Source organism: Equus przewalskii, chromosome 9 (assembly GCF_037783145.1).
Source record: "Equus przewalskii isolate Varuska chromosome 9, EquPr2, whole genome shotgun sequence".
Taxonomy (NCBI): domain Eukaryota; kingdom Metazoa; phylum Chordata; class Mammalia; order Perissodactyla; family Equidae; genus Equus; species Equus przewalskii.
The window spans coordinates 5425532-5451042 of NC_091839.1; the positions used below are offsets into that span (position 1 = coordinate 5425532).

At 43.8% G+C, this 25511-nt stretch overlaps 1 protein-coding gene across 4 annotated transcripts in view; it reads left to right on the top strand.

Moving 5' to 3' along the window:
- Positions 1-25511, top strand: part of GARRE1 (granule associated Rac and RHOG effector 1) — a 50683-nt gene that overhangs the window by 1470 nt on the left and 23702 nt on the right. For all 4 annotated transcript variants that reach the window (XR_011522203.1, XM_008515063.2, XM_008515059.2 and 1 more), the window contains one exon: positions 23393-23602. Coding sequence is in view for 3 of the 4 variants with exons in the window: in XM_008515063.2 (XP_008513285.1) it covers positions 23393-23602 (210 nt within the window). In the remaining variant the exon portion in view is untranslated. The remainder of the gene's footprint in view (positions 1-23392; positions 23603-25511) is intronic.

Consider the following 25511-nt stretch of genomic DNA (forward strand, 5'->3'; position numbering starts at 1 on the left):
ATGGCCTAGTGGTTAGGTTGGTTGCTCTCACTGCTTCGGTGGCCCAGGTTTGTTTCCTGGTTGCAGAACCACACCATCTGTCTGTCAGTAGCTATGCTGTGGCGGTGGCTTACATAGAAGAACTAGAAGGACTTACAACTAGAATATACAACCGTGCACTGGGGCTCTGGAGAGAGAAAAAAAAAAACTTAATTTCCAAGTAACATACTGTTAAAAGTACATAGTAGGGGGGCTGGCCCTGTGGCCGAGTGGTTAAGTTCACACGCTCTGCTGCAGGCGGCCCAGGGTTTCGTTGGTTCAAATCCTGGGCGTGGACATGGCACTGCTCATCAAACCATGCTGAGGCAGCGTCCCACATGCCACAACTAGAAGGACCCACAACGAAGAATATACAACTATGTACCGGGGGGCTTTGGGGAGAAAAAGGAAAAAATAAAATCTTTAAAAAAAGAAAAAAGTACATAGTAGGGACCGAGAATTCTAAATGTGATGATGAGCTGTGTTTGTGCATTGTCATTAGATAGAACCAGTGGTTTAGTGCAGAAAGTTCCACACGTGTTTACAGGACAGATTTTTCCTTTTTTTCTTCTTCTCCCCAAAGCCCCCAGTACATAGTTGTACATTCTAGTTGTAGGTCCTTCTGCCATATGGGATGCTGCTCATATGTAGTTCTGCCATGTGGGACGCTGCCTCAGCGTGGCTTGATGAGCAGTGCTAGGTCTGCACCCAGGATCCGAACGAGTGAATCCTCAGGCTGCTGAAGCAGAGCACGTGAACCTAACTACTTGTCCATGGGGCCAGCCCCTACAAATTATTTTTCCAGTTCTAAACTCACCACCATTCACATTTAGGTGCGTTCAATTCTTACTCAGTACGTTTCTTAGGGTCTTGGACAGTCATAATGAAGTGTTCGCCCTCCTTCAGGGCTCTAGATTAGAATGTAAGACTAGAATACAAATTTCCTAAGAGTAAAGGTGAGCTTTCTCCTTCCTTTGTTTAGGAAATGACTTATTAAACTGTGATCTGTTATGTAGTGTCACCACTAGACTTTTTAAATTATTTTTAGCTGCACAGAGAGTTCTTCTGAGTTCGATTTTTCCGTATGTCCTTGTGCATTTTAGCCCCACACCAGAATTTAGGTTTCTGGATGTTAGGAGGGTGAATGTCCCCTTCCCCATTCTGGGGCTGTATTTGATTTTAGGAAGTCACCAGTCTTCTGAGCCAAATCTGATGATTGAAGTGGCTGAGTATGCTAACTTAGATTACTCTGGATTTAGGAGAAAAAAAAAACTAGGCTATTAAGTAATAAGACTAATTTTTATTGTGTTTAAAGGTGATTTTGAAGGCATTTCCAAGAGGAATTTAAAACTATTTTGGAAAAGACCCAGTATTCTTGGTGTAAATCAGGAATCATCAGACTTTTTCTTTAGAGGGCAAACAGTAAATTTTAGGCTTCATGGGCTACATGTGGTCTCTGTCACATATTCTTCTTCTTCTTTTTTTTAATAACCCTTTAAAAAATGTAAAAACCAGCTTTCCCTTGTGGACCTGTCTGTAGAACTGCATTTGGCCCATGAGCTATAGATTGCTCAACCTGCTAGTATAAAGAACCTGTATAATAACTCCTTGAGTCATTCTATTTTGAATCTATCTAAGTATCTTTATAATTGCTGATTTTTTCTATGATCATATTTTATATTCAGGGAAATTATCATTTTGAAGTGTTTTTAAAATGGCTTGTCAAGGTTTAAAGTTTTTTTTTTTTTTAAGATTTTATTTTTCCTTTTTCTCCCCAAAGCCCCCCAGTACATAGTTGTACATTCTTCGTTGTGGGTCCTTCTAGTTGTGGCATGTGGGACGCCGCCTCAGCGTGGTTTGATGAGCAGTGCCATGTCCACGCCCAGGATTCGAACCAACGAAACAGTGGGCCGCCTGCAGCGGAGCGTGTGAACTTAACCACTCAGCCACGGGGCCAGCCCCTAGGTTTAAAGTATTTTTTAAGTTACATGTAAAGTATACATAAAGCATATTTTTTAAAAATACACTTCTCAAAAGAAATTCAAGTGGTGAAACTTAAAACTGCTGCTTTACTCTGCCATCGCATTCCTTTCCCCAGACGGGACCACGGGAACTGACTGGTGTGTGCCACTCCAGACTGCCGTCTGTACATGCACAGATATGTATTTGTGCATTTACAAATGTACAGGTTTGGCTTTTGTTTGATTTACGTAAAGAACCATGTCATTCAGTCACCAGTGTGCGTGGCCACTGCTTTGCAGAGATGTGGCAAGAAAGCAGTTAGGGACTCTGCCCGCTCTCAGAAAGTGTTGAACAGTATTAGACCCAGACTGTTACAGCTGTCATCCTGTAATGACGTAAGCGCTTGTAGCTTTATTAGAATTTCAGGCAAGAGAGGTTTGAAAAATAAGGCCAAAGGCTTTTATTTTAACCCGAACATTGTTGAGCTCTTCTTCAGGCCACGTCTTCACGTGCTGGCAGAGACAGAGCTAGACTTGCATGGCGTTTTGCCCTCCAACTCTGCAGGGCAAGTGCCCTTGTTCCCTAGGTCAGAACAACTAGAGAAGGATGAACCAACCCTGAAGAGTAGGGGTTTTTAGTAAGCCACTGGGATGCGGGAGCACCTACTTTGTCCCTTCTGCTTTCCTGGGACTAGCATGGACCACTTGAGCTGAGAAGAGGAAATATGTCTTATTGTGGTGGTTTGGAATTTTGACTTGGCTTTCCCCGTTGAAATGTGATTAGCATAGCTGGAATACTCTGTTTTTGTACATAATGGGCTAAACAGGCTTTCAGAGGGTAGACTGGAAACTAAGTGCTCTTGATGGGTTATTAGAATCTCTGGGTGTATTCTAAGTTTCAAACTGCTGACTCACAAGTAAATTCTAAAATGTGATTGCCAGATATAGGCCTGCAGTCTTAACGTTTTTTATTTTCCTCAAAATAATATTTGTTTCTGGAATTTGTGTACTTCCAAGGGCCAATAATGGTCTCTCAGGAGATTCACCATCTCAGATGGTATGGCTAGACATTTGGGTATTTTTCCTGTTAGTCTTTTTAGGGTTTTTTCAGCAATGCCCTGAGAGGTTCTTTAACATTCATCCCTGGGGAAAGAAGTCTGTGGCCTAACATTGCTGAACTTGACTGGAAAGCCCTGAATTCAGTATTTAAATGATTGACCACTTTAACTTAAAACAAAGTACCGATTCCACTGTCCCACCCCTGAACGAGGCCAAAGCATGCTTCTCATGCTGCCTTCCATACAGCCAGGTTTGGGATATGCTCATGTTAAACAGATCTGCTGCCTGTGCCTAGGAACTGCTGGTTGCTGGCTGTGTGCTCTGGGGCGGGCAGAGTGTACGTGAGTCCTGTCCTGTCTGTACTCATCAGTGACTCTACCCCTTACCCCCGGTGGGGGTGGTTCACCCTCACAGTCTCACTGTTAGAGAAATGAATTGTGACCAGTGTTTAAGTGCCTGTGACATTGTTTCTTTTGGGGCATAGAGTCAGAAGATCTGGGTTTAGAAAATGACTCTGCTTCTTACTGTCTGTATGGCCTTAGCAAATCTTCTAACAGCCCTGATCCTCAGTTTGCCCATCTATCACATTGAATTACCATCCGCCTTCTAGAGCTCTTACGAAGATCAGAGCAACTGGTGTGTGTGAAACAGTGTACCCAGTTAGTTGTCATCATCATCATTTATTACTATGGCTTCCAACATTGCTTGAAAGGTACTATTAGCCCTTGTCTGAAATGCAGAGCACAGTTATTGTCAAAACCAGCGTCAGCGTGAAGTGTGCAGCAAGTTATTCTTCTGACTGGAACCCTTCTGGGTGGAAAAAGTTGCCACTCCCAGAACATTTGCTCTGCTCCTTTCTTTCCTGGTTCCTAGATAGGCGCCTCCCTTTCCCCTCTGTGTTAGCCTCCCTTTTGGTGTGGTAAGGCAGCAGCGGTACTACCTGCCTGATGTAGGAACTGCCGGGACCTCTCAGCATAAGAGCCCGAGGGGACCTCTTCCACCAGTGGTCACTGCCCTCTTTGCCTTGCACCTGGAATGGGGCGTAGGGAAGGCGGTGGATGGGTTGGGGGCATGTCCACTGAATACACTTGGAGTAGCTTGGAACCTTTGGCTAAGCCAATTGACAGTTTGACTGGGATTCCCACCCCACCCCCCGATTTATAGAAAATGTATAGTTTACATTGTATATGAACTGGAATTTTGTCTAAAATGAGAAATATGATCTTAATCAAGTGCTTCATGGGAATTCCTTTGTGTAAGTCTCAAACTGTCAGTCCTGCCAAAATGTGAATTCAGGAAAAATATGGTTTCTCATACTGAATTTGTTCTTTGTACAAAGCTTTGACATCTCACCCAAACATTTTTTAGAGCTAGACCACACGGGACCTGCCATCTGTATCTTTTCTTTTTGAGTCTAGGAGCATCTCCACCAGTGGTTTTTATGAATGTGTTAATACCGATGTCCCTGTACAATGCCCTGCTAGCTGAATCGAGTGGCTCATTTCTCCTTGATTTTATCTACCTCAGTTTCATTTGTCCTAGAAATCTATTATCCTAACTAAGGGTTATGTGCAATTAAAATATGTAGTTCTGGGGCCAGCCAGGGGCCGAGTGGTTAAGCTGGCGGGCTCCACTTCGGCGGCCCAGGGTTTCACCGGTTTGGATCCTGGGCGTAGACATGGCACCACTCATCAGGCCATTCCGGGGTGGCATCCCATGTGCCACAAATAGAAGGACCAACAACTAGAATATGCAACTATCTACTGGGGGGATTTGGGGAGAAAAAGCGGAAAAGAAAAAACGATTGGCAACAGTTCTTGGCCCAGGTGCCCATCTTTAAAATATGTAGTTCGTGTTAAAGTATAGACAGCCCTGTAAATTGCTTCCTGTTTATTAGAAAGTCACAAATGCCCATCTTGTTTTACAAACGTCTTTCACTTGTCTTAAATAAAATTTGTTTTTCATTGCAAATGTAAATAAAAGAATCAAATTGCACAAATTTGATTCATTCCACAAATATTTATTGCACACTTTCTTTGTGCCAGGTACTGTTTCAGGCACAGAGGATACAGTAGTGAACAAGAGAGAAACTCCTCCCTTCATATAAGTAGAAAAAGGCTGCAGTCTTAGACAGGATGGTTAGAAAAGGCACCACTGAGAAGGTGACATTTGAGTAAAGACCCAAAGGAGATGAAGGGATAAGCCCTGTTGATAACCAGGAAAAGAGGATTTCAGGCAGAGGGAACAGCTAGTGCAAAGTTCCTGAGGCAGGAGTGAATTCAGTGTTTGAAGAGCAGTGAGGACCTATTGTGGCTGAAACAGTAAGAGAAAGGGAGGGTACTAGGGGTGAGGTCAGACAGGTGAAGAGGTCAGCCTCTGAGGGGAAGGGGAAGGGAGAGCAGCAGGACAGAATCTGCCATCCTTGTGCAGTGAGCAGCAAGGCTACTTCTCCCCTTGCTTTCTTTATCCCTTGCCAGCTCCAGGCCTCTAGTTTCATCTTGGGGCCTCAGCACTGGGAGGGCTTGGCCTCTGGGCCAGGCGCTCTGCATAGGCATTCCAGAAGCCCAGGGCAGCTGCAGGGCTCCCAGGAGTTGTCATGTCTTCAAGGCGCTGTATTTTATATCTTCCCACATTCTTAGTGGCTTTCCAAGTCTCACCACCCCGTAAATGAGCAGCAGACTTTCAATCAGATCTTCAACCTTGACTTTCAATTTGATGCACTGGCAGCTGTCTGTTGTCTGCTTTGTGACTGCCTATGAATCTGTTTGAAGTAGTTTATTTGTGAGCACTGACTGACTCTTAAGGACCTTAATTAGGGCATATTAACATTTATTTTGGATAGATATATGCCAAAAATACTGTGGAGCAACAGTAATGGAAAATATTAGAAGCTGGTTGCAAAATAGGATTTTCATTAACCTTAATGGAATTAAATTTGCATACTGTTCCTTTTTTATTTATTTTTTTGCCTAAAGGTAAAATTCAGCATTGCTTCTTTCTTGTTTTGACTAGTAGATCTTCCAAAACAGATTATGGAGTAAATATTTCCTAACTGTATGCCAAATGAAAATCCAAATTGCCACTATTAATCAGAAACTAAAGTTCATTTCATAGAAAGCTTGTGTGAATCCAGTTTTCAGGGTATTGCTAATTTCTAGTCGCTCTTTTTGGCTTACTCTTTTATTGAAGTGAATCTTCTATTATCTAAATTGTCTTCAGAGTCTAGCCTCTAGAAGAAGCTATAATTAATTAAGCAGTTGGAATTTGGGTGAGTCTGTTAACTTCATTGTGAACAACAAACAAGATTTAGTGTCTGCCCAGCCCATTCTATGTGGGTGGAAGCCACTGGGGCCAGAGGGCATCTGCCACTCTGGAGGGAGTGGACTCTTTGACTTGGATTTGTCAAGACAGGCTGTGCAACAAACTTATTCTAAAAATTGCTAATTTAACAGGAGGAAAATGAAGAGTTAAGCAAATTTCCTGGTTCTTCAGTACAGACTGTTTTTCAGGGTAACCAAATAGCCCTAATGTATGAGATTCTATTTAGAAGAATTTTAGTATTCTTCCATGTAGAAAGGGTGATACAATTAGAAAAATCACCATTTTTCAGACCATAATGAATTAACTGACTCAGGCAGTGGTAGTGGTCAACAATGGTGGATAAAACCATTTGGAGAAAGGTTGTTCGGGAACTTCATAAGGGAGCAATCAGGCCTTTCCCATGCAAATCCATTGGTCAGCCTCAGCATCACTGGATATAAGACAACCAGATGATCGTGTGTCCTGATAAGAACCACACAGCACCCCCAGAATATTTTCTTGCACTTCTCCCTCTCCTCTCCTGCCCCAAAGGAAAGAAAAAGAAAAAACAAACTAACAAAAACCCTGAAACAATCTAATCAAGCCTCTAGAACAGATTCCCAGTCTACAGGAAATTTGGGGTGTAGTGGAACAAGTTATACAACACCACAAGGAAGCAATCAGATAAATCCAGAATTCTACAGGCATATTGTCATATTCTACAGGCAGTTGACCTGATTTGTTCAGCAAGTCAAGTAGCATGAAAAAAAACTAGGTAGAAGGTGCCCAAATTAAAAGAGAATTAAGAGATATAACAACCAATAAAATGAGGTTTTTGGAGTTGAGATTCAAACCAAAAAAAAAGATATTTTTAAAGATAATTTGAGAAGTTTGAACATGTGTTACTGAACCGGGTTCATTTTTGCCTACCACCCAGAAAGCCAAACACCCAGACAAGGAGATCACAGCAGAGAGTTTACTCACAAGGCAGCCATGTGAGGAAGCGAGAGCATGAGCCTCAAATCCACTTCCCTGAAAATAAGGACGCAGGGATATTTATGGGATGGGGGCAAGATGGTCTGAAGTGTGGAGAGAGATGATTGGAGGTGAGGAGAGGTGAGGTGACTGATGGTCTGCGCAAGCGTAGTCAGACTCCATGCCTCTTCAGAGGACGCATGTTCACAAAATGGTGGCGTTAGCATGATCAGAGGGTGGAGTTTTTAGCCTCTTGACGTCAAAAGGTCGCCTATCAGACATCTGCGCCCTGGCCTGGTTGATGGGTTGGTGGTCTCAACCGGCCTGAAGTGAACATGGAGTTGTAATTCCTGAAAAAAACAACTCAGAAACCCAAGCTCCGGGGAGATGTTCTCTATAGGAGCCGAGTGGGAGTCAGACAGCGTATTACCTAAGCAGCACAGATAACAGTGGGTGAGTTAAACAGCTAAAAGCCATAATCAGTCATTGCAAAAAGGAAAAAAAAACTTTAGTTCCCAGCTACTTAATCATCAATGGCTAACTCTCTGCCGATTTCACATGTACTAGGTCTTGGTTGGGATTTGCTTCAAAACATTCCATCAGGGGCTGGCCTGGTGGCACAGCGGTTAAGTTCATACATTCCGCTTCCGTTGCCTGGGGTTCGCTGTTTCGGATCCTGGGTGCGGACATGGCACCGCTTGGCAAGCCATGCTGTGGTAGGCGTCCCACATATAAAGTAGAGGAAGATGGGCACAGATGTTAGCTCAGGACCAGTCTTCCTCAGCAAAAAGAGGAGGATTGGCAGCAGTTAGCTCAGGGCTAATCTTCCTGAAAACAACAACAACAACAACAAAACATTCCATCAAGAAAAGGTGGCATTGGGAGAAGGATGAAAAAAACTTGGCAACATGTTGATAGTTATTGAAGCTTTTTCATGGCGACGTGGGAGTTTGTTATACTCTGCTTTTGTGTATGTTTGGACGTTTTCCAATTTTAAAAGAGAGAGAGAGAAACTTAGGACCACATGATGTAAGTAATGGATCAGGAATACTCGGTAAATGATGCCATTTCATGGAGGGATTTGTGCATGTGAAGTGGTGTGCTCACAGACAGAGGAGTGTGCGGGAAAACTCTGTTTTCTGTCTACTCACAGAATACTGTACTTCACTTCTAGCACTTTTCATCACCAAATGTATTGTAGGGGGTTTTCCCCACACCAAGCAATTCCGAGTCAGTTCTGACACTCTACCTGGAGTTGGCATCAGATCACACAGGTTAAGGGTTCAGTCCCAGAAGACTGCTCCCCGCCCTTACACACCAAGCACAAGTCCAGGTTGTTACCCATGCTTCAGACTGACTGGCTATAAGTGAGAGGTTCCCGTAACAACCTCGCAGTTTCTATTAATTTCCTAGAGCAGCTCACAGAACTCAGAAAAACATTTTACTTACTAGATTATAAAAGGATCTAACTCAGGAATGGCCAGATGGAAGAGATGCGTAGGGCAAGGGATGTGGGAAGGGATGTGGTGGAGCTGCTGGTGCCCTCCAGGCGGGCCACCTCCAAGCACCGCTGCGTGTTCACCAACCTAGAAGCCCCATCCTTTGGGCTTTTTGAGGGTATTACATAAGTGGGATGGATTAAATCATTGGCCATTGGTGACTGGTTCTACTTTCAAACCTCCCCCCCCCCCCAAAGTTCCAAACCTCTAACCAGCTGGTTGGTTCCCCTGGCAACCAGCCCCCATCCTTAGGGGCTTTCCAAAAGTCACCTCATTAACTGAAACTCAGGTGTGGTTGAAAGAGACTTGTTATGAATAACAAAAGAGTTTCTCTCTCTTATCACTTAGAAAATTCCAAGGGTTTTAGGAGCTGTGTGCCAGGAACCTTGGAAGGAAACCAAAATATATATTTCTTACTATAAATCACAGGGAGTACTATTGAGTAAGATGTATCCATGAGAAGAAAAGCAGGTGCTCTTCAGAAAAACAAAGAAAAGCGAGTCAAGGAAGAAAACGAGAACAGAGAAAAGACACCTCTAAAGGCAGGACCCCAGCACCAAGTAGGAGTCAAGGAAAGAATGATGTGCTCCTAATTTTGGTGACTAGTGATTGAATGGCAGTGTTGCTTTGTTTTAGGAGAACATGATGTAAAATTTTGTAGTTGCTAAAAAGGGTTGAGTGAATGTAAGAGAAAAATTAGGTTGGTGGGCAAATTAGAAGGAAACAAAAATTAGAGAGTTCATGGAATATAACTTTACGTAGAACGAGCTTTCCTTAATTATGTTCTATTCCAAACTTTTATGGTTGCTAGTCAGCTTGTGAGATTTCACAGGATTGGATATAGCCTGTTTGGGCAGCCTCCTTCATTTTTACGCATCAGGAATCTGTCTGTAAACTGCCATTGGCCTATAAAATCCTCCTGGCACCAGCATATACATGTCCTGTGGCTCTCTGCTGCCTCAGGCCAGGGCGGTCTCCGTGCCGAGGGGCTTGTTTGCAGTGTCCATCCCTCCATTAGATTGGCCTTTCTGACCCGCTAGCTAATGCTGAAGTGATGAGAGCCAGGGAAGTGGAAGTCGCCTGATGTGGAGGAACCACTGTGAGTCCTTACTCCTCCGGGACCCCTCCTGAGGCCCCACCAGCCCCTGGAGTAGGCCCCCATCATCTGGCCTGCCTTCCTCTTCACTGAGCTGCTACCACCCACCCTCCTGGATAACATACAGGTGAGCTGGCTGCAGGCTGGCAAAGATGGGTGAGGACAATCAAAAGTGCTCCAGGCCTGGTGGGTGAGACAGATAAATAAGCAGACTGTGACACTATGTGTGATGAGTGCTCTGATGCGGATGGAAAATATCCTTGTGCCTGACTGTTGATTGGTTCAGTGGTCCCCCACCCAGCTCACTGTGATGGGGCAAGTCCCTGTACCAGAACCTCCTACCTAGCCTGGAAGAGGTTAGGGCAGAGCAGAGAACTTTATAGGCCCTGGTAAAAGGTTAGATTTTATTCAGAATGAGATGGGATTTTTTAAGGGGGATTTTGAGCCAGAGACTGATATGATTTGATTTGCTTAAAAAAATCATTGTGACTGCAAATGACAGAAACCAAAACTCACAATGGCTTCAACAATAATAATAAAAGCAAAAAGAAAAGGATAGTTATACAGCACTTAGACCAAGCTCTGTTCTGAGACTCTACACGTTAATTCACTGAATTCTGTTAATAACCTTATGAGTTAGATACTATTCATATTCCCATTTTATTGGTAAGGAGACAGGTATGGAGAGGTTAAGCAACTTAGCAAAAAATCTCACGGCAGATCCAGACTTGAGACCCAGGCAGTCTGACTCTACAGTACAGACTCTTGCCTAGCACGATACTGCCTCTCAGCAAAACAGTGTATTCACCTGTGAAATGGAGGAAAGTAAGCTCTTTGTAGCTGGATTCAGGGGCTCACACAGTGCTGTTCAGCCTTTGTTTCTTCTCTCTGTCTTCATGAGTGTTCCCTCCATTTCCAAGCTGACTGTCTCCATGACAGAGTCCCCAACAACTCAGCAGAAAGAGCATCTCTGTTTTCCCTGAGGGTTCTGACAAAAGTTCTAGAACCGAGTCTGGTTGGCTTGGGTTGGGTCACTTCCTCATTCCTGGACCCTGTGGCCAGAAAGGTTAAACTAACATACCGATTGACCAGGCCTGACTTGTATGCCCACTCCTGGGGTGGGGTGCAGGCAGAGTCAACCTCACCTGTACCACTGGGCAGAGAGTGCAGAGGAGTGGTTGCCTGAGGGGCCGCATCCAAAATAGCGCAGATTGGATGTTGAGGAGGCCGCACGGCAAATGGCAGCTGGAGAGGGGCAGAAGAGAAACATCGTTATGACCCTGGATACATGTTGCTAAATTGTTTTGTTTTTCAGGATTTTAGCAGTTTATTGTCTTTCTATGAAGCCTTCTGCAATGTCTCTTAGTAAAGTTCTATGGTTCCCTTTCTTGTGGCTGTGTATATTTCTTCTTAAAATTCTTAAGTAATTTATATTTTAGTTGCTATAATGAATGAAATAATATTTCAAAGTTTTTTTCTGTAATATAGAAACACTATTGATTTTTATATTTTTCTTGTCTCCTGCCATGTGACTGAACTCAGTAATTCTAATGTTTCAATTGGCTTATTTGGAGTTTTTGGGTATATGTGGTCGTGTTGTCTGCACGTGTCTCCTCCCATCCAGTAGTTACATATCTTATTGTGTTGACCATAAGTTTTGGTGTATAAAACAATCAGCTTTAAGAGTGAGCATCCTTGTTTTGGTCCTCATTTTAATGAGAATGCTTTGGATATATTACTGTTGACTATTAATTTTAAATAATTAGTTTTTCTTATATGTGATGTATGCTTATGGTAAAAACTTAAGCATTGCTGAACGGCATAAGCCCTCTTCTCCAAAACTAGTGATTCTCCCTCCAACTCCGTCCCAGTGCCAGATATAACCACTATTAATTGTCTTATGTATCTAGGTAAATAGCACCAAATAGATATGCATACACAAGTATATATCAAAAATACATCTTTTTATTCCCTTACACATACCTTTTATTCCCTTAACAGCATACCCATTTATTGTAATGTTAGTTCTTGGTTTGAAAGAATAAGCGTACAATTCTAAGGCGTGACAAAAGTTATACCTGATTCTTCATTCGTGGATGAGTGTGTCACTTGCAGGAGAGCTTTGCACAGTTTAAGAAGAGTTGTGATCTCCCCCATGCCCGTGGGTGATAGCACCCTCGTTGTAAACTCACAGCTTGCAGCTGGTCTCTGTGGGTTGGCTGCAGAAGAGCTGTCCAGGGAAAGAAAGCAGAAAGAGCTTTAGGGGGAAGAATCAGTTGGCATTTGCACAAAGATGCTGGCATCATGATCTTCTGCCCTCAACCCTGAAACCACCATGCTGCTCTTGGCCTAGCTTGGTGCTTCTATGTGGAAGATAGCAACTGCTTTCTTTCCTTCTTTCAACAAATATGTATGGAAGGATTGTCTGCTCTGTGCAAGGCACGGAGAATGCAACAGAGAGCAAAGCAAAGTGCCTGCCCTCATCCAGCTCAGCTCCTATGTGGGGAAACAGACAAATAATAAATAGCACATAGAAATGTAATGATAAGGGGAGGGAGAGACGTAGAGGAAAGGCCTCTTTGAGGATGGGGCATCTGAGCAATGACTATCAGAGTGATAGCCGTATGAATTCCAGAGGGATGGATACTCCAGGTAGAGCAGTGGTTTGCAAATGGGGTCAGGGTGTGCCCTCCCCCAGAGGACACTTGGCAATGTCTATGAAGTACTTTTGATTGTCACAAAAATGACATCCTCCTTTTTTTTTCCCCCTCATGCTAGGGCTAGAGAGAAATCTTGCTCATTTTTTTTTTCTCCCCAAATCCCCCCAGTACATAGTTGTATAGTTTTTAGTTGTGGTTCCTTCTAGTTGTGGCATGTGGGGGACTGCCTCAATGTGGCCAGATGAGCTGTGCCATGTCTGCGCCCAGGATCCGAACCGGCAAACCCTGGGCTGCCGAAGTGGAGCACATGAACTTAACCACTCAGCCACGGAGCCGGCCCAGCAATCTTACTCATTTAAAAGGGCTTGATGGGGCCGGCCCAGTGGCATAGTGGCTAAGTTCACGCACTCAGCTTTGGCAGCCTGGGGGTTTGCAAGTCTGGATCCTGGGCATGGACCTACACACTGCTCCTCAAGCCATGCTCTGGCAGTGTCCCATATACAAAATAGAGGAAGATTGGCACAGATGTTAGCTCAGCGACAGTCTTCCTCAAGCAAAAAGAGGAAGATTGGCAAGAGATGTTAGCCCAGGGCCCATCTTCCTTACCAAAAATTAAATAAAAAAAAAAAGGACTTAACTGTTAGACCAGAGGACCCAGAATGGTTTGTAGGGGGAGGTACGATAGAGTAAAAGATACTGGACTTGCATGTTAGGGAATCAGAATTTCACTAACTCATTTTGTGTTTTACGGATAATTTTTGTCATATTTTAGGATCTCAGTTTCCCTCTGTGCTTCTGACCAATACCCCATGTCCCTACCCCACACATATACACCCATGGTCGGATGGTGTTTCTTCATGAAGTATGGAACATTAGGTGATCAGATTCAGGCCCCAGATCATGAAAGACATAAGTTCACAGGAGCACAAAGCTCTTAGATTTATCTGATTTTCAATTCAAATTTATTTGGATAAGGTAGGGTCTTGATATTTCTGTTCCTTGTAGCCCTTCAGGTTGTATTTCAGTTCCTGCAGCAAAACAGATGCCTGCATGCTCAAAAGCTCCCCTCTGCTGTCACATTTGAGTTTCTGTTGCAGTTATTGGTGTCTCAGAAGTCACCGTAGAAGGAAGGGATTTCTCTCTGCTCTTTTTTTTTTTTTTTTTAGCAGTAAGGATTTGAAAATTTAATCAGAACAGTATGATCTGAGGGGTTGTGGTGGCTGCATCTCCCAACCAGTGCTCTGGCATCTAGTAAGTAGAAGCTGGTGATGCTGCTAATAACATCCCACAGTGCATAGGACAGCCCCTCACAAAAGGGTTTTCTCCAGCCCCAAATGTCAGTAGTGCTGATGCTGAGAAACCCTGAAGTAGTGGGAACTGCTTGTGCAAGAGACTTGAGACAGGAGTTGTGCTTAAAATTTTTGAGGAACAGCAGAAAGGCCAGTGGGACAAGAGCAGAGAGAGGAGGGATAGGAAAGAAGTTCAGAGAATAGTCAGGGGGCCAGATCATGTAGGGTCCTGTAGGATGGAATGAGGAGCTGGGATTTTATTCTGATGGTAATGGAAAGCCATTGGAAGATTTTGAGCGGTGAAATAATCTGATTGTTTTATAAGGTTTCCTGTGTGGAAAGTGGCCTCTAGGGGAGAGAAGAGACTCTGCTGGTTGCCTCCTAATATCCAGTCTCCCCTTCTTCCTTAGTAACAAATCTCTGTCGGTTTTTTTTTTAATTTTCAGGAATAGTGTCCTTAGGAAAAGGACTATACTTCCCATCCTCCAATACAGCTAGCAGTGGTCACTTGAATAAGTTCTGGTCCATGAAGATGTAACTAGAGGTTTTGGATGAGACTACAGGGAAGTTTCCTTAGAGGGGAGGAGGGTGCTCCCTCCTTCTCCCCCAATTTTCACCTAGAATGCAGGCAAGACGGCTGAAGGTGATTTATCCATTTAGAACTGCAGTAGTCCCTCCCTCATCCGTGGCTTCACTTCCTGTGGTTTCACTTACCCACGGTCAACCATGATCTAAAAACATTAAATGAAAAATTGCGTACGGTCACTTAGTAGCAGTTTCCCTTATCAAATCAACTGCTGCAGTGTCGCAGTGCTTGTATTCATGTAACCCTTCTTGTACTTAATAATGGTCCCAAAGCACAAGGAGTTGTGATACCAGCAATTTGGATATGCCAAGGAGAAGCCGTTAAGTGCTTCCTTTACATGAAAAGGTGACAGTTCTCAATAAGGTAAGAAAAAAATCATACGGTAAGGTTGCTAAGATCTACGGTAACTTTTATTACAGTATGTTGTGACAATTGTTCTATTTTATTATTAGTTATTGTTAATCTCTTACTGTGCTACTAAGCCTTATTGTGAGTATGTATGTACAGGAAAAAACATAGTGTATATAGGTTCGGTACTACCTGTGATTTCAGGCTTCCACTAGGGATCTTGGAACATATCCCCTGCAGATTCGGCGTTGGGCGGGTGGGGGAGGGGGATTCCTGTATGAGGAATTTAAGAATCTAAGTCTTGCCTGAGGATGCAGAGCAGAAATATGGCAACTGGGTTCCTTGTGGTACCCGGGAGTTTCCACCCCAGCTCCGGACTGCCTGCCCCTAGATTTATTTTTACCTTAGAAGGAAGTAACATCACTATTATTTAAGCCACTGCATTTGTTGTTGTTTTGTGTAGATAGACCTAATTCTAATTGAATGGAAGCAGGAAGATCAATTAAGAGGCTATTAGAGTAATCCAAGCAGAGGAGGGGACCAGGAGCAGTTGTACCTTTTTATTTATTGTGGTAAAGTACACATAACATAAAATTTGGCATTTTCACCATTTTTAAGTATACAGTTCAGTGGCATTAAGTACATTCAACTATTATGCAACCCTCACCACCATCCATCTCCAGAACTTTTTCATCTTCCCAAGCTGAAACTATGTACCCATTAAACGTTAGCTCCCATTCCTCCTTCCCCCGACCTCTGGAAACCACCATTCTACCATCTGTCTCTATGAATTTGACTATTCTAGGTACCTCATATAAGTGGAATCATACAACATTTATCTTTTTGTGACTGGCTTATTTCACTTGGCTTAATGTCTTTAGGGCTCATCCATGTCGTAGCATGTGTCAGAATTTCCTTCCTTTTTAAGGCTGATGAATTTTCTGGCAGTTGTACTTTGAATGTAGCACTCTGGGGAGCGTGTGCATGTGTGTGTGTGTGTGAGAGAGAGAGAGAGAGAGAGAGAGGACTCAAAGAGGAACTCCAGGGTTTATACGATATGAGCACTTGTATCACCTGATGGTGCTACTTAGGGAGATGGGGAGCAGTGGTGGAAGAGTAGACAAGAATCATAGGTCTGCGATGCCTATTAGACACCCAAGGGGTGATGGCAAGGAGATAGTTTGGATATACAAATCTGGAGTGCAGGGCTGAGGTCCAGACTGGAGATGTGAACCTGAGGACCATTGGGCAGTAGATGGTATTTAAAGCCATAAAACTGGATGAGGTCATCGAGGAAGTGAATGTAGCTAGAGAACCAAGAGAGGAATCCAAGGATGAGTGAGCCCTGGGGCACTCGAACATTTAGAGATCAGGAGATGAATAGGAAGCAGCCAAGGAGTCTGAAAAAAGTTGCAGCTGGAGAGAGGAAGAAAGTGGAAGGACTGTGGTGTCTTGGAAACCAAGGGAAGGAAGTGTTTCAGGGAGAGAGGGGCCCGCTGTCTCAAATGCTGCTCAGAGGACATGGGAAACTCCTTCCCCACCTCAGCCCAAGACTTGCCACAGTTATCACCGATTGGAATACCACGTGAATAAAAGTGGCTGGGAGTGTCCCCATCTGTCCAGGGGGGTTGGTGATCCCCATCTCAGAGGTAGCACATGTGCGGCATCTGGTACCAGGTCACCTAGAATGCAGAGGGCCTCTCTCCTAAGTGGCGTGTGAAGATAATATTTACGGTGTCAAATTTCCACTTGTGCATTCCCTGTTTGTCTTTTTAACTAGTTTATCAGTTGAGATAGTTTAGTATTTTCTTCTTGACTGAAGTGACAACTTTTAATAAGAAATACACCAACATCAACAAATTGAATTTCCTGAACTCTGAGTCCTAGACTGTCTGGGTGACTTAAATGTATTTTTATCTCTGCATTATATAAATCCACAATATTAATTTGCTTGTTTATGGAGGAAATTTGCTGGAAGAGCAGAGTCCTTTGTCTACCACAATTAATGTGGATTCAGTTACCTTGAGTGGCCTTCCACTTTTTCATGTCCTGGATGGTATTTTATAACTATCTTTATTAGTTATGTTAAGATTTATAGCAATATAGCTGAAATATAAAACTTCCTATATGTGTTGGCATGGTAATAAATTTTTGATAGATTTTATTTTGGAAAGCAGCCTATAAAATAACATATAACATGGTCTAGTTTTTGCAAAAGAAAAACCATCTACAGGTACAAAGGTAGGCTGTACGGGAAACATGTAATCAGTGGTTATATCTATTTAATAATGTGTGGTACTATTTGTTTCTTTGTTTAGCTGATCTTTTTTCCCCTAATTTATTTGCAGTGACTGTGTGGTACTGATGTAAAAGGTTTTGCGCACAGCCTTGCTTGGCCCATTCAATAGGAGTTCAGAAACGGTCTCTGTTGGTGTTTTCACCAGCCATAGGCAGCAAGTCCAGGGGCAGAATCTATGTCATCTTGTCTGAATGATTAGTGCTGGGTGTTGGCTTGGCCACCTTGGGCATGTGGTACTTTCTTTCCTCCCTTAGTTCTTTCTCCCATACAGAGCATGGCAGCTTCTCTAGGCTCTAGGTTAATACTGACTGCAAAGAGATTTTTGTTGTTTTGTCAGTTGCTTTTTTATTCTTAAGTGTTTAAGTACTCACTGTAATCAGTTTTTAGGTCGGACTATACATGTTAGTTTCAGTAAGCTTGTTTTTTACATTTTTACACTGTAATCTCATCTTCATACATTACTTTCCATAGTCCAGGCATGGTCCACTGCATTCTCTATTTCTCTGGAGACACATTTAGGTCTTTGTATCACATTCTGTTTCTTCTGGTCTGTTGGTTACATCATTATGTAATGACTCTGGAATTATCATAAGAACTGAAGAGCAAGGTTGAGGACACTTGGAAGCAAATGTAATGTTTAACATATAAGTATTGAAGAGAAAAGAAATGATTGCATCGCTTTGGAATTTTTAATAAAAGCAGCCAGTCTGAATCGACTTCATTTCATTCACTCTAAACTTTCAAACTCATCAGAAATCCATGCTAGAAGCCCTGGAAATGTTTGACACTGTGGTCTGTGTGACAGTTTTACTTGTGCTTCACTCTGCAAGGATGTGAGAAAGAGGAATTGTTCAGTGAGGTTGAGCGCAAAATGAACTCAGTGAGACATTGTGTGTATTGATGTGATAATCACAGGCGTGTTTGGACTTGGGGTGGGCTTGCTGATGTCAGGGGCCAAGTCAGGCCAAGTCAGACCCTGGCCATAGAGGAGGAACAACTAAAACCAGCTTTTGAAATATTCTAGGAAGGTAGAGTTGAATTGATTCTCAACAACTATAGTGGTGTGGAAAGGCTGGTCTTTGGGGGCTCAAAATAGGGTGATCTTAAACTAAAATCTGTTTTAATGAATAAAATATAAAAATCACCTGAAAGAAAGGGTTTTCTGGTTCTATCAATGACCACAACACCCTTAGCAACAGATGTGGTTTGGATCCAGGGGAATGAGAAGGGGAACGCAGACCCTTTTCTCCACCATCAGAGATTCCCAGAAAGCAACCTTGTATTTCAGTAGGTCCTCGATGGTTGTTTACAATCCAGAATGCTCCATGGACATTTGGAGGCAGAAGTGGCAAGATCACCGATGGTCTATACTCAGAAATTGGGCCTTTATGAGGAATTTGTCACGCCAAAAGGTTTCTCTTAATGCAAAAATCTGGTAATGGCTTCTCATTGCTTGCAGTTCCACCGACATGGGATGTCTTAGGGTGAATGGATTTATTTTTTTAATGCAGAGGCAAAGGGTCAGATTAAATCAGATTGCTTTCTTCACTGTTCTTAAGTGAGACTGATGTGCTGAAGACTGAACAGATGTGTTTGGGTTTGGAATTCCTCAAGAGTAGGAAAAGGTGCTCTTTTTCCCCAGTGCCCCGTGTGCCCTCTCCCTGTTTAACATTGCTGTTTCCAGCCAGTCTAAGCAGCTGCTCTCTGCTCTGGAGATCATAAACTCTGAGGCTCATGCCACACAGGAGTGCCGCAGGCCACCCGACTTGTTACTCTTGTCCCAGTTCCTTTCCCACTGTCAGAGAAGACTGAGCCGTGCCCCTCGGCCTCCGTTCCCACCCAGGGCCTGATACTGCATGGGAGACATCAGGATTCCTGCACAGGGTTCCTCTCCCCTTAGTATCCACGCACCATTGTGGCTACATCCTGGATCTTGTCATAGGGGGACAGAGCAGCCTGGTGTTTAGAAACACAGCTTTTGGAGTCAAAACAGATCTGCACCGTTTATTACCTGTTTGACATTGGAGCAAGTTTTTTCTCTCTCTAAGCCTCAGTGTTGTCATCTGTAAAATGGATGAATTTCTGTCACCCAGAGAACTGCTTCACTGCATGTGAAGTGCTTGGTATGGGTGAAGCACTCAATAAATGGTAGCCATTGATAGAGCTGGAACTATAGCTCCGTTGACATTTTAAACTCAAGTGTCTTCTTTTGACCACTCCTCTCATCTGTTCCCAAGCTTGTCACATCTCTTCTGCAACCTCACTGGATCCCACGGTCCAGGAAACTTTCTCCATCTGAAGGAGAATAGCTGCCCATGGCCCTGGGGTCACATGCTTCCAAATTCATAACTTTAGAGTCTAGAATTCCTTCCAGGTTTCTCAGGAAAACCGCAAGGAGTGGCCCATCCCTGGGTTGAGGAGAGTGGGGTCTGTTACAGGAGGGGAGCTGGTGAGACAGGAGATAGTGTAGAGAAAAGGTAGACAGAAGCAGGCTAGAGAGTGAGCGCCATCCTTTCTAAAGAGGAGGTGGTGTTTCTGCATCTGTTACTTTAGGTAAATTTTTAGAGAAGATAATCTGTGAAATGGCTTTTCCAAGGTCCAGGCTAACCCCTGGTTTTAGTTAATTGTTTATAACACAGATATTTTGTCACAGCCATAATTTGGATTGATGCTGCACCCATCATGGGTAGGAGGAGGGAGTGCTGAGCTTTGTTCTCATGGTTCCTTATTTATAGGGAAGAAATTTAGATTAAATTGATCCAAGGTCAAACATGTAATAAGTGGTGGAGACAACATGCGGAATGTCCACCTTTTAAAAGTGTCCAGCATCTCTTTCCCCCACTTATTCCTGCAGCAGCCTCGTCTTCCTTCCACCATTCTGTCACTCAACAACAAGAGACCCCTCCCCATCCCCCATTCTACCATAGACCAGCATTGTCAGAAGAATGTCCTGTTCTGGGCCCGGGGGACCCTGCACCAGGCCTTCAGGCCACTTTCCCACAATTTTCCCTTCTAGCGGGTGGGGTGGTGGGTAGCTCTCTCTTCCCTTGGATCTCTCCGCAGAGAGTCTTTTCCTTCCTACCTCGCCCTGTAATGTTGCTTCTCCAGTAGCTTCCAACTTTGCATATCTACTTATTGGTTTGTTCCCCGCCATTAGGAGGTAACCCTCTGGGCTGGCCCCATGGCCGAGTGGTTAAGTTCTCGCACTCCGCTTCTGCAGCCCAGGGTTTCACCCGGTCGGGTCCTGGGTGTGGACGTGGCACCACTCATCAGGCCATGCTGAGGCAGTGTCCCACACGCCACAGCTAGAAGGACCCACAACTAAAATATACAACTATGTACTAGAGGGTTTTAGGGAGAAAAAGGATGGAGGGGGGAGAAGATTAGCAACAGTTGTTAGCTCAGGTGCCAATCTTTGAAAAAGAAAAAAAGGAGGTAAGCCTCATGAGGACAGGGACTTGCTCATTGTCTTTCTTATAATATCCTCTGGCTTTTTTTGTGCTTTGTATATATTAGGCATTCACATATTACATATTTGTCGAAAGAATGAAACACTCAGTTGTATTGGTCAGAAGCTGTAAGCATGGGACCCCAGAGCAAATGGCGTATGGCATCTCCACTTCCCCCTCCTCCTTCCTCTTGGCCATAGCCTGCCAAGAGGCTGAGGAAGGAGGAGGAGGAAATTTGTGTTCCTGGTGACCGAGTCCACTCCGCCTACTGTGTTTGCACTGTGTGGAGCTTCAGGACACCCTCATTCTGGCCTAAACCAATTAAGGTTGAGTTTCTGTCATGTGCCTCGTCTCAGTGCTGCCAGCACACAGCTGTATTCAGCTGTTTAGAGCCTGTTGAAGTCAGTGGGGCATACTGGCTAAGGGCATAGACACTTGATCAGGTGATTACTCTGCCACATCTAGTTTCTGTCCCCTTGACAAAATTTCATAACCTTTCTGTGCCTTGGTCTTACTGTCTGTAAAATGCAAAAGACCTCATCCTGTTCTTCCTGGGATTAAATGGGATCATCCATGTGAAATCTTCAGCATAGGTGAAGTTCGTGCTGAGTATTCAATTAAAATGGGCTGTTGGGCCGGCCCGGTGGCATAGTGGTTAAGTTTGCACACTCTGCTTCAGTGGCCCAGAGTTTGAGGGTTTGGATCCTGGGCACAGACCTACATACCGCACATCAAGCCATGCTGTGGCAGCATCCCACATACAAAGTAGAGGAAGATTGGCACGTGTTAGCTCAGTGAAAATCTTCCTCAAGCAAAAAGAGGAAGACTGGCAACAGATGTTAGCTTAGGGCCAATCTTCCTCACCAAAAAAAAAAAAAAAAAAAAACTGGCTGTTGTTACGTACAATTCTAAATAAATGCTGTTTGTTCTATTCATGTCACCTGTCTCTAGGTTGCTAGGTCTGCTTCCCCTATGTCGCTCACCCTGCCCCATCTGGCACAGATCTTTGATGGGGTGGAGCTTTGCGGGAGGTGTAGGTGGAAACCCAGGGGGTTTGGGTGGGAGTTCACCTGTAATTCTGATTGTTCACTAGAGGGGAAGGTTGCTTTGGTGTGAGATTTGTGTGAGTTTGTTTGTTTTAGTTTGGTCTTGGTGATTTCCACAGGGGAAAATAGTTCATAGGGAATAGTGTCACTGTTGGAAACTTGCCTGACTCTCTTTCTCCAGGAGGTAGGGTTCAAACCAGTGGGGATGGAAAAGGGCAGCATCTGAAATGTGTGCTGGGAGGTGAGAGGTCCAAAGTTGAGTCTTATTTTTGGCTGCTTCAAGAGACAGGCCTGGGCCAGAGGGTGGGCACTTGGGTTGGATTTTACTTCCTTATAAAAGACAATGGAAACAGTTCCCCAGTCTTCACCACCTCCCCAAGGCAGAGCCCTGAGTGCTGGCAGCAGTGGGCCTGCTCAGCTGTGCTCCTACCAGTTGGATAAATTACAAACTCAAGGTAATTTTTTTGTGAGAAGGTAATCTGTGTAAGCCAATGAAATATGAAATACTTTCCATGAAAAGAAAATTGAGTGTCATGGAACGTGATAAAAGAGTTGTAAAAAGTTTTTGTTGTCGTTGTCACATTTGGTATGGGCAAAGTAACTCTCAAAGATTAGGGGGAAGTGTCAATAATCGGGAACGCTTCTGCTCAAGTTGCTTTGCAAGTGGCAAGTTCTTGCTCTTCTTTAAAGAAAAAGAGAGAGGTGGGGCCAGCCCCATGGCCCAGTGGTTGGGTTCGCGCGCTCCGCTTCGGCGGCCGAGGGTTTTGCTGGTTCGGATCCTGGGTGCGGACATGGCACCGCTCACCAGGCCACATTGAGGCAATGTCCCACATGCCACAACTAGAGGGACCTACAACTATGTACTGGGGGGATTTGGGGAAAAAAAGCAGAAAAAAATAAAAAGAGATAGGAAATCACGGAGAACACATTGTATGTAGCCAGGGTTAATGCAAGAAAGCAAACAGAACAATGTCAGAACAGCCTTAGCTAATACCAGAGGTTGGCAGATAAATGCACGTCCATATCTTAAAATGTTTATCGTATATAGTGTTTTTTCAGTGTGTATAAATATTATAATTATATATTAATTGTATATATTAACATAATATTATATATATAGTATTTTTTAAATGAATTTCCTACTTTAATGGACTGCTCCATCAATCAGCCAACTATTAATATGTATCAGGTGAGTGGGTTTTTACTGTACTGACAGATGGAGTTGTCCAGTATGTTTTGTTGACTCTTACAGGACTGGTCTGTCAGCTTTGTTTCATAAGGCTGGAACTATGATATATAACTATGTTAATAACCACATTAATAACAGTGTTACCAAAATAACCTGTATCTTTGGATTCCATTTCCAATGGAGTGTCATCTTACAGTCAAACTGATCTTTTAGATTTTTAATCACACGGCTTTTACACTGCCTTCTGAATACTATGTGAAATTGGAATTGAGATAATTGGAATTGTGGGTTGCTCTGGTTCAGCAGGAGCTCAGAGACAACCAGGATTGGTGTGAGTCAGAGTCCAGATGAGGGGAGTGTTGAACAGGATGGGGGAAGGCCCATTTGAACATTGGGGCTTGCTATTTGGTTGACTATGTTTTGACTTCTAGGCATCAGGTACCCAGGTCCAAACATGGGAACAGAGGCAGATCCTTGTAAAGCATGGTGACTTTTTAACTTAGCATTATTTCAGGTTCCCAGTTGTTACCTTTTACACAAATTGATAGTTGAGAATTTACTGCACTAATGCAGTAGCATCTCACAACCTGAAAATGCGTGGCTTGCTTGTTTTCACAGGTTTTGGGACGATGTTTCTTGACAGTGGTGCAGGTCCATTTCCAGTTTCTGACACAGGCGTTACAGAAGGTCCAGCCAGTGGCTCACTCTTGCTTTGCCGAGGTTGTTGCGCCAGAAAAGAAGAACAGCAGCAGTGGCAGCAGCTTGTCCGGCATGGGCCACACACCCGAACTGGAGGAAGCTGTGCGATCCTGGCGGGGAGCTGCTGAGGTAACCCCGTCTTTAGGGAGGGGGTACCCTCTGTTCAAATAGAGGCTCCAGAAGGCCTTTGCCTGTTGGTTCTTAAAAGAGCCATTTTATTTAGAAATATCAGTTTTTAACTGTTAATTGTTAGCTTGTTCATTCATTTAACAGTGAATGTCGTTGTATGTGTCCACTTTGTGCTGGGCATACACCAGGCACGGGGGTGCCAGCCTCTACTCACAACCTTCTAGGAGAGAGGGCTTACAACAACAGGATGAAGGGGCTGTGATGGAGGTGTGTGGGAGCCCCGAGAAAGGGCGCTGCCTCCAGCTGGGAGCAGCGCAGCAAAGCTTCTGGGAAGAGGGACCAGGGAGAAACGCCTGGAGCCTAAGTCTGGAAAGACAGGCTAGAGCTGGCTGTGGAGAATAAGTGGTCAGCCAGGCAGCGAGGGGGGGCTGTAGTCAGTAACAACACGTTTCTTGCAGGCATTTTAATACTCCTTTGTTTCTAAGGACTGGGAGAAAGCCTTCCAAATCAAGACTTTATAACTAGGACTTCCCGTTCCATTTTACAGAGTACAGGATAATCTGTAGTTAAGGAGTAGTGTACTGATTTATTATATAATGTCTAGTTTGAATCATGCCAGAATTAAATTGACAAAGTATTTTACTTTATGTTTTAGAAATCTCCTTTAATCAAATTTTTAAACATGATTTTTCACATTTTAACATTGTACATTCTCTAATTTTGTTAGTATTTCAGTTTTATGCTGGTCTGCCGCATTGTTGTTATTTCTTTTGAATTTTCTGTCCCTTCGTTTTTCCTGTTAGCTTGTTTGTTTTGGTCTCTCTTTCATGTTAAGGGCTTTCCTTGGCTTTCTTGGTGTTTGTCAGAGCAGCACTGAAATGCTGTCATGGGGTCATGACCTTTGTCTTGTCATCCATGTCCTCCTGGCTGCTGGATTCCAGCCTCCTGGTCATGCAGTTCACATTCACACCCTTAATACCTGGCTCACTGTCTTCTCCACTCCACCTGCCGGCATCATTCATGCTGAGAACCACCCCCCTACACACGAGGCCTGCTGGTGGTCCCTTGACCTCCTCACCTTGACCTTTCCCTTCACCTGTTTCCTTCTGTCCAGGCCTTTCCACCCTCCTGACTTAGCTTCCAGCCAGTGATCCTACCCGACACTACACTGAGAAAACAGAATCACCCTGGCAGCTGCCCCTCTTCTTTGCAACACCAATGACGCCCCTCCCCCCACCCAGATCCTCTTCTCTTCCTTCCCCTTCATTACAGTGGAGGAGGGGCCCTCTCCTCCTGTCCAGGGCCTGCCGTGTCCCCGCCCTTCCCGCACCCTCAAGGCTTCTGTAGTGGGACCCTGTGTTCTCTCCCTCCTCCTCAGCGTACTCCCATCAGTATGTAAGCAAGCTTTACAAACACAGAAATCCTCCCTGCCTCACCTGGTGACTCTGCTCTTTTCATAGCCAACTTCTTGGAAGAATTGTCCACCTCACTTTTGATTCATCTAAAAAAGATTATGAAACATTTCAGGCAGATAAGAAATGTCACACATACCCATCTATCTTCCTTTTAGCTTTGTCAGATGAATCTTAACTTTCTGCTACATTTGCTTCACTCCTTTTATTTTTTAACAGAAAAATATTATTACAAATGCAGTTGAATTCCCTTTGTGCCACTCTGCTATCTTAGTCACATCCCTTCTTCTCTAGATGGAACCTCTTTTGAATTTGGAGTTTGTGACTCCTGTGCATAATTTTATATTTTTATTCTATATGCATGAATCCATAAGTAATGTAAGGTATTATTTTACACAGTGTGAAACTTTATATAAATGGCATCATTTAGCTTACCGAAATCTGGCTTCTACTCCTAGTCCAGAACATTTCTTCTCTTGGTCAAGGTCACTGGTGCC